We start from the raw sequence: 16,319 nt of genomic DNA on the forward strand, positions 1-16,319 counted from the left end.
AAGGCGGCCCTGTGCCTGTCAGAACACACACACAGTTTCCCCCTCAGCGGATCAGACAGGACCGGTGTGTGAGAGTAGGGCTGAGGTGAGAAGTGCTTGGCATGCAAGGTCATCCTCCCTGCACTCACAGGCAAGGACACAGAAACACAGAGAGAGAAGACAAATAAAACTACAGAGAAGAAGCTCTTTCCATCGGCTCCTTGACCTTCTTTGTATCTAGTTAAGGTTTTAGAGATCCTCGAGTCTAGAACCATCACCGTCCTCAAACAAACACCACGACACCAGTTGGAAAGGATCATAAACAAACTATTCCATTTCCATCAGGGCTTTCCCAGGACGAAAGGTGCTCACAGACTAGCCGAGGCGACAACTGGGAATGGAGTTTACTTGACAGTATATTCATAAAAACATTTAGCCACTGTCTTACCACAGGTAAGTGTTAAGGCACTCGCATAAAAGCCAGTCCACTTTACGGACTGGACACCCCAAAACAAAGTAAAAACTTTAAACCAGGGTTAAAAGTGGCTCCTACACTGATCCAACAGATGATCGGAAAAGCATGGGACTGGGAGGCTGTCTTGGCTGCTAACGATTGTCGCGACATGCCAGTGAACGGTGTGTGTGTCTGTGCAGAGTTGTTTTACGACTGCCATATTTACTCAGACTGCCCACTCAGCCAGCTACCAATCACCACGCCAGGAATGAGCTTCATCAAAGCAAGGCGGTAGTGTGTGTGTGTGTGTGTGTTCTTCATCGGCACCATTTAAGATCATTTAGCGGATGGGCATTCAGGGAAGTATTTCACTGGCAAGGTGTGACTGATCTGCACCTTATTTACTAGTGGCTGGGGAGTTCCCTGCGTCAGGAAGAGTGGTCACAAATCCTCAGCTCTTCAAGCAGACAGGGCCAATATTACACCTGTCATATCACAGCTCACTGGTATGGCCGGCCTGCTGAAGTAGCCAACATCACACCCTGGGCTATGAGTGATTGAAAGGCAGTTTAACTCACAAGCCAATGGCCGGGAGACTTCAATTGTTGCTCAAACTTTTAATGCCGTCTGTCCATTGCCTTGGTTTATTCAAGTGGCCAGATAGGAGTCAATTCCTACAAGATGTTTCATCTTGAAAATATATTAAAGTATGAAAAGCAATATCAATGATTCCTATGAACAGTATGAGGTCAGTTTATCGGATTTGTGTAAAAAGGTAGCAGACGAGGTATACTTAAGTCCGTAAAATGTTCTTACCATGGTCAGTCCAGGCTGCATCCCAGCGCGGATGGCCTCAACCTGAGTTGGTGTAAACTGGATGGTATTTCTGTTCAAACACAAAGTTAGAACTCATGGTTAGAAGGTTTTAAGGAAAATGTTCAGAGAAGCTAAACGAAAGCTGTTTTCAACAAGCTCTGTGATGAAGTGTTTGAAACCCTCATGAAAGACGTTTCAGTCAAGGGACCCAGAGGAGCTTCTGTGACTAACAGGATTTGAATATCAATGTGCAACTGAAGAAGCAAAGTTACCATCAGATCAGATGAATGATAATTTCATTAACTAACAAGCCAATTAATTTCTGCTCAGTTATGATTAAGATTGATATAATTAAGACATCAACAACCGAATTTGACAGTTTGTTTTGATCTAGTTCGCTACAGGGCTAAAATGTCAGGAAATTACCTCACCAAACAGAACCACCAAAACACTACACAGCCAACAGCGCAAATCCCCAGAACTCACGCTAACATAGCAAATCAAAACACACCAACCCGAATAAATAGGAATCACTATAAAACGTCCCTGACAGAAATGTAAACATTTTAGAGCGTTGCATTTTACAGAGCAGGGGTTGTTTTTGCTCTAGGGGGAAAGGTTTGCTCAGTAAGCGCCCTCAAGCATAAACTAGTCAGGCCTTTGGGGGAAGCTAAATTTGGAGCAGGCAGGCACATTAGGGGTGGAAACACGCAGGCCCTGAGCATAGGCTAAACAAAAAGGTGGGTGCTTTATTTAGGAGCCCTGTGGACATAGTGGAGCAAGATGAGACTTGACTGGCTAGAGAGAGGACAAGGACTTGACCTCTGTGCGGTGCCAACCCTGCAGGGACTCCTGAACTCTTTTGGTTGACCTGGGAACCTGAACTTTAACCTTCGACCCTCACCGTTTGGGCTGGTTGTAGGGGTAGGGTCCCCTGTTGGGCGTGACGTGAGGCTCCACTATAAGAGTTTTTTCTTCCTCTATTTTCTCCTCGGAGTCTGCCTTCCTCTTCTTGCCTTTCTCTACCGTGTTCTGCACAGGGAACTTGATTCTAGGGTGGGGAAAGAGCAGAAGGTTCAAAGATATGTTGAGGTTGGACCACATCAAAAAGACAACAGCCCAGGAAGACAATGACCCCAACCCTACTCCATCTGACCCTTGACCTCTGACCTGAAAGGGGGTATCTGCAACTCAGGGTTGTCCTCGGTGACCTTGACAGTGTAACCAGGGAAACAGGACCTCAGGTGGTCGATCGACAGGAAGGTGTCATTGAAGTCCAGGGAGGAGATCTGATTGGGCATCTTGGAGTAGTGGGCGGAGCCCGGGTCACCATAGCCCAGGATGATGTCATGGAGCCATTCTGGGACCACACACTCAGTGTTCATCAGGTTCCTGATCGTCTCCAGGACAGCCTGGGGGAGAAAACACACCAAGATAGTTAACGGCTACATTTGAATTGCCAAGATAACTCCTGGCTCTCTTGGCCTTCTCTGCCAGCAGCAGCCTCCTCCAGTAGTGCAACCTGATTTAACAGAATGTGCATCATACTACAGGAATTCCTCCAGAGATGGACAACAAGAGATGAGGGGGAGGGGGGCCCTCGAGGGCCTCTGTCTGGGGTCAGTGGGGGGGGGGAATCAGAGGCCTTGAACTGGAGGTAATCCTGGATCACCCTCAGGCTTCCAGCTCCAGGACCCAGCCGCACCAGTCTGAGTGATTGATCACCCAGGGGTGGGGTGGAGAAGAAGAGATCAAGGCCTGGTGGCGATGATCAAATAAAGGGAGGGATGATGGGAAGGGAAAGAGAGAGGAAGCAATAAATGGATAGATGGCAGGTGAGAGGTAGTTTGAAAAAAGTAAAGAAGGGATGGAGGGGAGGGAGGGATATTGAGAGAGGGAGTTTAAATAACAAAGGTGGTCTGGGTCATGTGTAATGAGCAGTAATACAGTACCCCCCCACTCACCTTGAAGTTGTTCTCTTTGGGCTTGCGTCTCATGATGATGTTGAAGGACTCGTAGGGGTCCTCAGTGGTGTTCTGAATACTGCTGGTCATATCCTGCTGGTACTGGTTAGGGTCCAGCCACACTCTGAACGTCCTGGTGTCTCCTCTCAGTTTGGGCTTGGGGTCAGGGCCTGGGGAATAGAATAGGGACAACACATTGTAGTACATTATGGTCAAGATTTAATTAATACGTATTTGCACAAAGGTAAAACGTTTACCTGTGCATTTCCAGCAGGAATAGGATAATAGAAAGAACATATTTAAATAGAATATATGATAGGATTGTAAACGGTTTAATATTTAAAAAGTTAGTTTTTAGTATTAATTCACTTGAGAGAAGAAAAAAAAACAGGCATGCAAGGCAGAAACTGGTATGTGATCTTGTGACATGCAACCATTGATTTATATACTGTACACACACACACACACACACACACACACACACACACACACACACACAACACACACACACACACACACACGATGACTGACAGGGGGTGCTGTTTTGAAGCCACCACACCATCTTGGTACTTCCCCACCGTTGTAAAAAACAATTTTGGAAGCTATAGAAATGCATTTAATGTCCACATACATTTTTACCATGTTTATTCTATTACAGACACCTAGTGCATACTTTAAAAATACAGTTGAAGTCGGAAGTTTACATACACCTTAGCCAAATACATTTAAAAACTCAGTTTTTCACAATTACTGACCTTTAATCCTAGTAAAAATGTCCTGTCTTAGGTCAGTTAGGATCACCACTTTATTTTAAGAATGTGAAATGTCAGAATAATAGTAGGGAGAATGATTTATTTCAGGTTTTTTTTTTTTTTTTCCATCACATTCCCAGTGGGTCAGAAGTTTACATACACTCAATTACTATTTGGTAGCATTGCCTTTAAATTGTTTAACTTGGGTCAAACGTTTCGAGTAGCCTTCCACAAGCTTCCCACAATAAGTTGGGTGAATTTTGCCCCATTCCTACTGACAGAGCTGGTGTAATTGAGTCAGGTTTGTAGGCCTCCTTGCTTGCACGCGCTTTTTCAATTCTGCCCACAGACTTTCTATAGGATTGAGGTCAGGGCTTTGTGATGGCCACTCCAATACCTTGACTTTGTTGTCCTTAAGCCATTTTGCCACAACTGTGGAAGTATGCTTGGTGTCAATGTTCATTTGGAAGACCCATTTGTGACCAAGCTTTAACTTCCTGACTGATGTCTTGAGATGTTGCTTCAATATATCCATGTACATTTTCTTTTATCATGATGCCATCTATTTTGTGAAGCGCACCAGTCCCTCCTGCAGCAAAGCACCCTCACAACACGATGCTGTCACCCCCGTGCTTCAGGGTTGGGATGGTGTTCTTTGGCTTGCAAGCCTCCCCCTTCTTCCTCCAAACATAAGGATGGTCATTATGGACAAACAGTTCTGTTTTTGTTTCATCAGACCAGAGGACATTTCTCAAAAAAGTACGATCTTTGTCCCCATGTGGAGTTGCAAACCGAAGTCTGGCTTTATTATGGCGGTTTTGGAGCAGTGGCTTCTTCCTTGCTGAGCGGCCTTTCATGTCTATGTTGATATAGGACTCGTTTTACAGTGGATATAGATACTTTTGTACCCGTTTCCTCCAGCATCTTCACAAGATCCTTTGCTGTTGTTCTGGGATTGATTTGCACTTTTCGCACCAAAGTACGTTCATCTCTTAGAGACAGAACGCTTCTCCTTAGTGAACGGTATGACGGCTGCGTGGTCCCATGGTGTTTATACTTGCATACTATTGTTTGTACAGATGAACGTGGTACCTTCAGGCGTTTGGAAATTGCTCCCAAGGATGAACCAGACTTGTGGAGGTCTACAATTTATTTTCTGAGGTCTTGGCAGATATCTTTTGATTTTCCCATGATGTCAAGCAAAGAGGCACTGAGTTTGAAGGTGGCCTTGAAATACATCCACAGGTACACCTCCAATTGACTCAAATGATGTCAATTAGCCTATCAGAAGCACCTAAAGCCATGAGATCATTTTCTGGAATTTTCCAAGCTGTTTAAAGGCACAGTCAACTTAGTGTATGTAAACTTCTGACCCACTGGAATTGTGATACAGTGAATTATAAGTGAAATAATTTGTAAACAATTGTTGGAAAAATGACTTGTGTCATGCACAAAGTAGATGTCCTAACCGACTTGCCAAAACTATAGTTTGTTAACCTGTTGTGGCTAGGGGGCAGTATTTTCACGGCTGGATAAAAAACGTACCCGATTTAATCTGATTATTAGTCCTGCCCAGAAACTAGAATTTGCATATAATTATTAGCTTTGGATAGAAAACACTCCAAAGTTTCTAAAACTGTTTGAATGGTGTCTGAGTATAACAGAACTCATTTGGCAGGCCAAAACGTGAGAAGATTCTGTACAGGAAGTACCCTGTCTGACCATTTCTTGAACTTCTGTCGTCATTCCAGCCCCAGGCTGAAACACATTATCGCCTTTCTCAAGTGGCCGATCAAGGGACTGTGGGCTTAGGCGCGTGCACTGGCCGCCCCCGTCTTTGTGTTTTTTCCTCTGTTTGCCGAAAAGGAGATTCCCGGTTGGAATATTATCGCTTTTTTACGAGATAAATTGCATAAAAATTGATTTTAAACAGCGGTTGACATGCTTCGAAGTACGGTAATGGAATATTTACAATTTTTTTGTCACGAAATGCGCCATGCGCGCGACCCTGATTTACCATTTCGGATAGTTTCTGGAACGCACGAACAAAACGCCACTATTCGGATATAACGATGGATTATTTTGGACCAAACCAACATTTGTTATTGAAGTAGCAGTCCTGGGAGTGCATTCTGACGAAGACAACAAAAGGTAATCAAACTTTTGTAATAGTAAATCTGATTTTGGTGAAGGCTAAACTTGCCGGGTGTCTAAATAGCTAGCCCGTGATGGCTGGGCTATGTACTTAGAGTATTGCAAAATGTGCTTTCACCAAAAAGCTATTTTAAAATCGGACATATCGAGTGCATAGAGGAGTTCTGTATCTATAATTCTTAAAATAATTGTTATGCTTTTTGTGAACGTTTATCGTGAGTAATTTAGTAAATTGTTAGTAAATTCCCCGGAAGTTTGCGGGGGGTATGCTAGTTCTGAACGTCACATGCTAATGTAAAAAGCTGTTTTTTGATATAAATATGAACTTGATTGAACAAAACATGCACGTATTGTATAACATAATGTCCTAGGTGTGTCATCTGATGAAGATCATCAAAGGTTAGTGCTGCATTTAGCTGTCTTCTGGGTTTTTGTGACATTATATGCTAGCTTGAAAAATGGGTGTCTGATTATTTCTGGCTGGGTACTCTGCTGACATAATCTAATGTTTTGCTTTTTCTGTAAAGCCTTTTTGAAATCGGACAGTTTGGTTAGATTAACGAGAGTCTTGTCTTTAAAATGCTGTGAAATAGTCATATGTTTGAAAAATGGATGTTTTCGGATTTTAGAGGAATTTGTATTTCGCGCCACGCCCATCATTGGATATTGGAGCAGGTGTTCCGCTAGCGGAACGTCTAGATGTAAGAGGTTTTAACAACAAATTTGTGGAGTGGTTGAAAAATGAGTTTTAAATGACACCAGCCTAAGTGTATGTAAACTTCCGACTTCAACTGTATATTATGTGAGCTAAACATAAAAAAAAGCATGAAAACATTGTCCTTAAAGTATAGTTTTACATAACATTCTAATGTTACTGTCCCCACTAAAACAAAAACAATTAAATACATATAATTTTGTCCTTGAAACATTAAATTTAAATACTGTAGAATAGCATTCATTCCTATGGAGGACTGCTCCTTCTGGGGAGTGCCAATATGGCCGATCGGTGGCTTCAAAGCCTCTCACTAGCCAATACATAGCATCAGCAATCCAGGGTTTTTATATACATCGTTGCATGCAACTCAACTAACCCCAAAATTGCATTTGGAGGTTTACTGATAACCCAATTAATTCTCAAACAGTCTATTAGCCAATACATGTCTAATGATGTACGGCGGTGGTATATGAGCCTGGCCATGTTCATCACTTATGTAACAACACAAGGACACACAGCGAGAGAGATGAGAGAGAAAGATGAAAGATCTTGAAATCAGAGAAGCATTAGTTACACTGGCCAGACCCCCAAAAATACATTTTAGGGGTCATCATCTGCCTACCATTTCATGAATACCAGGGCATCTTCCCTGGTCCCCAAGAGAGCTAAGCTTTCAAATCCTAGTCCAGGCCACTAATCTCCCACCTCACTATCCACCCCCACATTACATTCTCATGCCACTCATCTCCCACCTCAGCACCGACACACATTACATTCTCATGTCTCTCACACACACAGGCTAGAGGCTTTAGACTTATTCCCATGGGGAGCCACTGACGTGCCTGTGTGTGTGTGTGTGTGTGTGTGTGTGTCTCACCTTTCACAAACATTTAAATGGGAGTATTGGTGGTGCCATAGTCCAGAGCCCTGGTAGTGAAACTCAAGCCGGTGGCCCCATCCCATGCATTTCCTTTAAATCCCCTCTACTAAAAGTAGTGTGGTGCGATTGACGAACGAGTGGCTGGAAGGAGGACACTTACACACTGAAATAAAGGGCTGAGGACAGCTGGAGATTGGTGTCTGAAGAGCTAGGCAGGCAGGCAGCCAGTAGAGAAAAGTAGCCAAACTCAGATTTAGGCGTTTGTATCTTTGAGCTATTTCCAGCTTTGCTGACTTTTACAGCTTATGGCAATGTAGACCAGGCAAAAAAGCTTCTATAAAAGCTTTTAAATCTCTATTGGGTTGCTGAATAAATGGAGGATAAATAAATAAATAAATAGAAATGATAGCGCCACTTTTCACAAAGTGCCCAGTGATAGGTGTCATGTCTGTCCCTGGCTGGGCCCTGTGGGCATCTGAAAGTTTAAACAGCGCTAGGCTCGTTACATAGATACACCAGCCCAGTTAGCACCTCTCTCTGCATTTTTAATACAGTGGGAACATGGAGAGGAGCGAAGAAGGTACATAGTGCTTTGGTAGAGGTGCACGGACACATGTTCAGACGGGAAAGGACGAACACTTAGGATAACATTTCTGGAGGTTAACCTGACATTATACACTCCAATAGCCCGCTCTGAACGCTGCTGGTGGAAGAGGAAGGCTCTAGGTAGAAGTTGCCTGTAGTAGGCTAAGCCCTAGGATCAGCGTACACTTCCCCAATCATAACCTTAATCATTAGGAGGGGTAATGCAAAACTGACCTTCGATCAGGGTAATATGCCTGAATGTCTCTTTTCATAGCCAAACATTTAGCGGAAAGAAAAGCCATGGCAGGCCCAGTCACAGCTTCAATAGGATGGATCTGAGACTATGGATGTCATGTTGGGAGTCTAGAAAAGCCTGTCATACAGTGCAAGTATTCAGACCCCCCCCTCAATCTACACACAACACCCCATAATGAAAAGGCAAAAAAAACAGATTGACATTTTGGCAAATAAAATATATTTACTGAAATATCACATTTTACGTAAGTATTCAGACCCTTTGCTCAGTACTTTGTTGAAGCACCTTCGGCAGCAATTACAGCCTCAAATCTTCTTGGGTATGACGCTACAAGCTTGGCACACCTGTATTTGGGGAGTTTCTCCCATTCTTCTCTGCAGATCCTCTCAAGCGCTGTCAGGTTGGATGTGGAGCGTCGCTGCACAGCTATTTTCAGGTCTCTCCAGAGATGTTTGATCGGGTTCAAGTCCGGGCTGTGGCTGGGCCACTCAAGGACATTCAGAGACGTGTCCCGACTTGTTCCTGCGTTGTCTTGGCTGTGTGCTTAGGGTAGTTGTCCTGTAGGAAAGGTGAACCTTCGCCCCAGTCTCAGGTCCTAAGCACTCTGGAGCAGGTTTTCATAAAGGATCTCTGCTCTTTGCTCCGTGTATCTTTCCCTCGATCCTGACTAGTCTACCAGTCCCTGCCGCTGAAAAACATCCCCACATCATGATGTTGCCACCACCATGCTTCACTGTAGGGATGGTGCCAGGTTTCCTCCAGATGTGACGCTTGGCATTCAGGCCAAAGAGTTCAATCTTGGTTTCATCGGACCAGAGAATATTGTTTCTCATGGTCTAAGAGTCTTTAGGTGCCTTTTGGCAAACTCCAAGCAGGCTGTCATGTTTCTTTTACTGAGGAGTGGCTTCCGTCTGGCCACTACCATAAAAGCCTGATTGGTGGAGTGCTGCAGAGATTGTTACCCTTCTGGAAGGATCCCCCATCTCCACAGAGGAACTCTGTCAGAGTTGCCACAGGGTTCTTAGTCACCTTCCAGTCCAAGGCCCTTCTCCCCCGATTGCTCAGTTTGACCGGGTGGCCAGCTCTAGGAAGAATCTTGGCGGTTCCAAACTTCTCCCATTTAAGAATGATGGAGGCCACTGTGTTCTTGGGGAACTTCAATGCTGCAGAAATGTTTTGGTACCCTTCCACAGATCTGTGCCTCGACACAATCCTGTCTCGGAGCTCTTGGGAAAATTCCTTTGGTTTGGTTTTTTCTCTGACATGCACTGTCAACTGTGGGACCTTATATAGACAGGTGTGTGCCTTTCTCAAATCATGTCCAATCAATTGAATTTACCCCAGGTGGACTCCAATCAAGTTGTAGAAACATCATGTATGATCGATGGAAATTTCAAGTCTCATAGCAAAGAGACCAAATATTTACACAAGTATGGTATTTCTGTTTTTATAAATTTGCACAAACTAAAAAAAAAAAAAAAACTGTTTTTGCTTTATCCTTATGGTGTATTGTGTGTAGAATGATGAGGAAAACTTAATTTAATCAATTTTAGAATAAGGCTGTAACGTAACAAGATGTGGAAAAAGTGAAGGGGACTGAATACTTTCCCAAAGCACTGTATAAAATGTCCCATTCTATATTAATAAAATGGAATAAATAAAACATTGAGAAGCGTTCAGGTACGATGGGTTGCCCTAAGGTTAATGGAATGTTAATGCGAACAGGTCAGTTCTCTGGTTGAGTGTCACCATGACAACCCCACTAGACTTCATGGGCTGGAAGTTAGGGGGTCGGAGGAGGATGATGGGAAGGGCGTGTGACATGAGTATGTGTGAGTGTGTATGGGCAGGATGCGTGTGCCTGTGGTGGTGGGAAGTGCATGTATGCACATCTGTGTGTGCGCGCGCCAGCCTACCTTCCTCGATGACACGGCCTTTGTCGTCCAGCATGCCCTGCACCTCGCAGCCCCTCACGTAAGCCAGGCCTGTCTGCTCCACAAAGGGCTGGCGGCGGTCAAAGCGCGTGCCGTAGGGCAGGTTGGGCCGCACCGTGACCAGAAAGCAAACGTCGTGCTTACGCAGCCCTGGGAAAGGTGAAAAAAAGAAAAAAAGGGAGAGGAGAGGGAGAACGCCCCGTCAGCGCTCGGCTGATCTTTAAAACATGAAGTTGTAATTATACAAGGGGGAGGAGGAGAGGGGGATATTGAGATGACATTGAGCCATCCTCCTGCACGCTGAGGTTTGCTAGGTGTGGGTGGAGAGCAGAGACCCTTTAATAAAACTACAGATTGATTTTAAATGAATCAATTCACTAAATTGACCAGCACAATTTCCACATCATACATTTCATCCTTCAAAAACATTCCTATTTGACAGAACAACCTCTCGTGCTAGCTACAGTCAGCAATGTCATATGGTTTGATGTGTTCATGGTAAAACAATGAATCTTGATTTGATTAATTAGGATCCCCATTAACCGACGCTAAGAGCTAGTCTTACTGGTTTCCATCACAATACCAGGGAGGCCAACACCACCCTGTTAACATTATCTACAGTAGCCCTGCTGCACCCGTTGGGGGAAGAAGATAAGGAAATAGAACACTGAAGCCAAGTGGTCAGGGCTGGTAAGAAACATGCTTACATGCAGACAAGCCTAGAGGAGGTCACAGGTCAAGGTACAGCAGGACTGATATAGAGGTCTGGATGAAAATACTATATGGAGGACATTAAAGGCTTCATTACTGAGATGTTGAAGTGGGATCCATAGAAAGATAGAGGGAGGGAGACAGTCGGTGAGAAAAGGAGTATAAAAGATAGGAGACAGAAAAATAGATGGCATAGAGCAGTGGTTCCTAAACTTTTTATAGTCCTGTACACCTTCAAACATTCAACCTCCAGCTGCGTACCCCCTCTAGCACTAGGGTCAGCGCTAGTGTTGTTTTTTGCCATCGTTGTAAGCCTGCCACACACACTAAACGATACATTTATTAAACATAAGAATGAGTGTGAGTTTGTCACTTCTCACGAGCCGGGTTGTGACAAAGAGCTCTTATAGGACCAGGGCACAAATAATAATTTTGCTCTTTATTTAACCATCTTACATATAAAACCTTATTTGTTCATCAAATTGTGAATAACTCACCACAGGTTAATGAGAAGGGTGTGCTTGAAAGGATGCACATACCTCTGCAGTGTTGGGTTGTATTGGAGAGAATCTCAGTCTTAAATCATTTTCCACACAGTCTGTGTCTATTTTGTTTTCATGCTAGTGAGGGCCGAGAATCCACTCTCACATAGGTATGTGTTTGCAAAGGGCATCAGTGTCTTAACAGCGCGATTTGCCAAGGCAGGATACTCTGAGCGCAGCCCAATCCAGAAATCTGGCAGTGGCGTCTGATTAAAATTAAATTCACACAGAACCGCTTGTTGCAATTTCCATCAGGCTTTCTTCAGATATCAGTAAGTAGACTGGAGGCAGGGCATGAAAGGGATAACAAATCCGGTTGTTTGTGTCATCCGTTGCGGGGAAGTATGGGCGTAAATTGTGCACCCAACTTACTCAGATGCTTCGCTATATCACATTTGACATTGTCCGGTAGCTTGAATTTATTTCCTCACAAAAAAAAAATCATACAATGATGGAAAGACCTGTGTGTTGTCCTTGTTAATGCAGACAGAGAAGAGCTCCAACTTCTTAATCTTAGCCTCAATTTTGTCCCGCACATTGAATATAGTTGGAGAGTCCATGTAATCCTAGATTCAGATCATTCAGACGAGAAAAAACATCACCCAGATAGGCCAGTCGTGTGAGAAACTCGTCATCATGCAAGCGGTCAGACAAGTGAAAATGGTCAGTAAAGAAAACTTTAAGCTCGTCTCTCAATTAATAAACAAAAGTGTCAATACTTTGCCCCTTGATAACCAGCATATGTTGTAAAAGTGTTACATGGTCGCTGCCCATATCATTGCATAGTGCAGAAAATACACAAGAATTCAGGGGCCTTGTTTTAACAAAGTTAACCATTTTCACTGTTGTGTCCAAAACATCTTTCAAGCTGTCAGGCATTCCCTTGGCAGCAAGAGTCTCTATCGGTGGATGCTGCAGTGTACCCAAGTGGCGTCGGGAGCAACCGCTTGCATGCGCGTTACCACTCCACAATGTCTCACTGTCATGGCTTTTGCGCCATCAGTAAAGATACCAACACATCTTGACCACCAAAGTCCATTTGATGTCACAAAGCTGTCCAGTACTATAAAAATATCCTCTCCTGTCTTGGTTTACAGAAGAGGATGTCTTCCTTAATTGACCCCCCATAAACATAACGGACATATACCAGCAGCTGTGCCAGGCCCGCCACGTCTGTTGACTCATCCAGCTGTAACGCATAGAATTCAATGGCTTGTATGCGAAGCAGTAATTGTATCAAAACATCTCCTGCCATGTCACTGACGCGGCGTGAAACAGTGTTGTCTGATGAAAGCATTGTCTGTTTAGTTTTTTGGCTTTTTCCCCCAGCATTGTCCCAGCCACATTCGCAGCAGCAGGAAGAATTAAGTTCTCCACAATAGTATGGGGCTTTCCTGTCCTAGACACGTGGTAGCTCACCACATAAGACTCTTCAAGGCCCTTCTTATTACTGGTATTTGTTGCTTTTATACGTCTTACTACTCAAAAGTCTTAACCGCGTTCGCTGCGCAAGTGTACTTTTGGACATACAGTTGAAGTCAGAAGTTTACATACACCTTAGCCAAATACAGTTAAACTCAGTTTTTCACAATTCCTGACATTTAATCGTACTAAAAATTCCCTGTCTTAGGTCAGTTAGGATCACCACTTTATTTTAAGAATGTGAAATGTCAGAATAATAGAGAATAATTTATTTATTTCATCACATTCCCAGTGGGTCAGAAGTTTACATACACTCAATTAGTATTTGGTAGCATTGCCTTTAAATTGTTTAACTTGGGTCAAACATTTTGGATAGATTTCCACAAGCTTCCCACAATAAGTTGGGTGAATTTTGGCCCATTCCTCCTGACAGAGCTGGTGTAACTGAGTCAGGTTTGTAGGTCTCCTTGCTCGCACATGCTTTTTTAGTTCTGCCCACAAATGTTCTATAGGATTGAGGTCAGGGCTTTGTGATGGCCACTCCAATACCTTGACTTTGTTGTCCTTAAGCCATTTTGCCACAACTTTGGAAATATGCTTGGGGTTATTGTCCATTTGGAAGACCCATTTCAACCAAGCTTTAATTTCCTGACTGATGTCTTGAGATGTTGCTTCAATATATCCACATAACTTTCCTACCTCACGATGCCATCCATTTTGTGAAGTGCACCAGTCCCTCCTGCAGCAAAGCACTCCCACAACGTAATGCTGCCACCCCCGTGCTTCACGGTTGGGATGGTGTTCTTCGGCTTGCAAGCCTCCCCCTTTTTCCTCCAAACATAAACGATGGTCATGTGGCCAAGCAGTTCCATTTTTGTTTCATCAGACCAGAGGACATTTCTCCAAAAAGTACAATCTTTGTCTGGCTTTTTTTTTATTTTTATGGCGGTTTTGGAGCAGTGGCTTCTTCCTTGATGAGTGGCCTTTCAGGTTATGTCGATATAGGACTCGTTTTACTGTGGATATAGATACTTTTGTACCCATTTCCTCCAGCATCTTCACAAGGTCCTTTGCTGTTGTTCTGGGATTGATTTGCACTTTTTGCACAAAAGTACCTTCATCTCTAGGAGACAGAATGCATCTCCTTCCTGAGCATTATGACGGCTGTGTGGTCCCATGTTGTTTATACTTGCATACTATTGTTTGTACAGATGAACGTGGTACCTTCAGGCGTTTGGAAATTGCTCCCAAGGATGAACCAGACTTGTGGAGGTCTACAATTTATTTTCTGAGGTCTTGGCTGATTTCTTTTGATTTTCCCATGATGTCAAGCAAAGAGGCACTGAGTTTGAAGTTAGGCCTTGAAATACATCCACAGGTACACCTCCAATGGACTCAAATGATGTCAATTAGCCAATCAGAAGCTTCTAAAGCCATGACATTTTCTGTAATTTTCCAAGCTGTTTAAAGGCACAGTCAACTTAGTGCATGTAAACTTCTGACCCACTGGAATTGTGATTTAGTTAATTATAAGTGAAGTAATCTGTCTGTAAACAATTGTTGGAAAAATGACTTGTGTCATGCGCAAAGTAGATGTTCTAACTGACTTTCCAAAACTATAGTTTGTTAACAAGGAATTTGTGGAGTGGTTGAAAAACGAGTTTTAATGACTCCAACCTAAGAGTATGTAAACTTCAACTGTATAACATACTGTGGTTGAGTTAAGGCCCTACTCCCAATATAAGTGAAGACCAAATCAATGCAGTTATCATATTTGCGCCTCTTCGATGGTCCAACGTCCCTGTCTGTTGTTCGGTGCTTTCCCGGGTCAGGGGGCAGTAGCTCTTCGGCTACATCAGATTCACAACTGTCAGTGTCCATGCCAGCTGGGCTAACAACAAATGTAGAATTACTGATGCTAGCATTGGATGTGCTCGTGAAAGCAGAACAACTTGTGTTGTCGACAGGTGCAGGTGTCGTACTGCTGGTGTCTCTATGGACGTGGGCCTTAAAAAAAAAAAAAACTATTTATCCATTTTAGAGCAAACAGAATTAGCAGCAGCTACGTTTGGCTACATACGGACCGTTAGTGGAATTCTCGCGGGAGAGTAACGGTTAATGTGATTGGATGTTAATTATTTGACTAGGCTACCTGTATTTGACATCGTGTTGTTATTTCACTGAACACTAGATGGTTTAGTTTTATTTTTGGCAGTGAAACGAGGCTACTCAGGCGAGGATAAAAACCTCACCCAAATGTATAGCCCCGTTGGAAAATATAAATGGGCTGTTTGGAAATGATTTTTTCTCTATCCCCCGACAGCATTGCGCATACCCCAGTTTGGGAATACCTGGTATAGATGGAATGCTGAAAGGAAGAAAAGAGGGGGAGAACGAGAGAGCAGGGGATAGAGAAAGGAGAGGTAGGAGAAGAGAGCCATGTACCTTCCCACTCGTGTTTGATGTGGTCTCGAACGTTGAGATTGACAGTGATGTCCGCTCGGACGCGGGCGGGCCAGTTCTCGCCGATGTTGGGCTTGGCCACCTCCACAATGGAGAAGGCTGTGATGGTCTGAGCCATCCTGGCCCAGCCCCCAAACACCACACCACCATACTCTGACTGCCTATAGGAAGACAAGACAACAGGTCAGCCCCTAAACACCACCATACTGACTTCCTGAATGTAATAAAATGTATTATAATATGAGTGATACAAAATTATACATTTGAAAGAAACAGAAATGTGGCAACCTTATTTTACCATCAGTTTGGTGCTTGGTGTGTGTGTGTGTGTTCTCTGCTCACCATGGTTTCATGCGAGTCACCACGTCCTCCACGTCCTGTCTGATCTCGTAGGTGGACTCCAGACGGAACAAGTTGAAGTTTCTCAGCAGGTAGTCATGGAGGGTCAGGAACTGCAGGTTCAGCTTCGGCAGAGCCAGACAACCTGGAAAACACACACACACACACACACACACACACACACACACACACGCAAAGATGAAACAGATTTGGGAACAAATGCTCAGAATTGGATGCACGTCATTGGTATAGACCTATTACCTACACATCTATTTCAGAGTAACATAAATAGGGCCCTGTGTTTTCCCTGACCAGGAACAATTCTGGACCCACTTGACAGGGACAATCCCTTA

At 43.7% G+C, this 16,319-nt stretch overlaps 1 protein-coding gene across 1 annotated transcript in view; it reads right to left on the minus strand.

Annotated features, from left to right (window-relative positions):
• aqr (aquarius intron-binding spliceosomal factor) overlaps window positions 1–16,319 on the minus strand; it is a 61,204-nt gene that overhangs the window by 32,887 nt on the left and 11,998 nt on the right. Inside the window, exons 16-22 of the mRNA XM_082973741.1 lie at window positions 15,970–16,111; window positions 15,610–15,788; window positions 10,472–10,639; window positions 3,214–3,383; window positions 2,420–2,661; window positions 2,154–2,300; window positions 1,250–1,319 (exon numbers count right to left, since the gene is read on the minus strand). Of these exons, the coding sequence (XP_082829867.1) occupies window positions 1,250–1,319; window positions 2,154–2,300; window positions 2,420–2,661; window positions 3,214–3,383; window positions 10,472–10,639; window positions 15,610–15,788; window positions 15,970–16,111 (1,118 nt within the window). The remainder of the gene's footprint in view (window positions 1–1,249; window positions 1,320–2,153; window positions 2,301–2,419; window positions 2,662–3,213; window positions 3,384–10,471; window positions 10,640–15,609; window positions 15,789–15,969; window positions 16,112–16,319) is intronic.

Source organism: Salmo salar, chromosome 01, assembly GCF_965601325.2.
Source record: "Salmo salar chromosome 01, fSalSal1, whole genome shotgun sequence".
Classification (NCBI taxonomy): domain Eukaryota; kingdom Metazoa; phylum Chordata; class Actinopteri; order Salmoniformes; family Salmonidae; genus Salmo; species Salmo salar.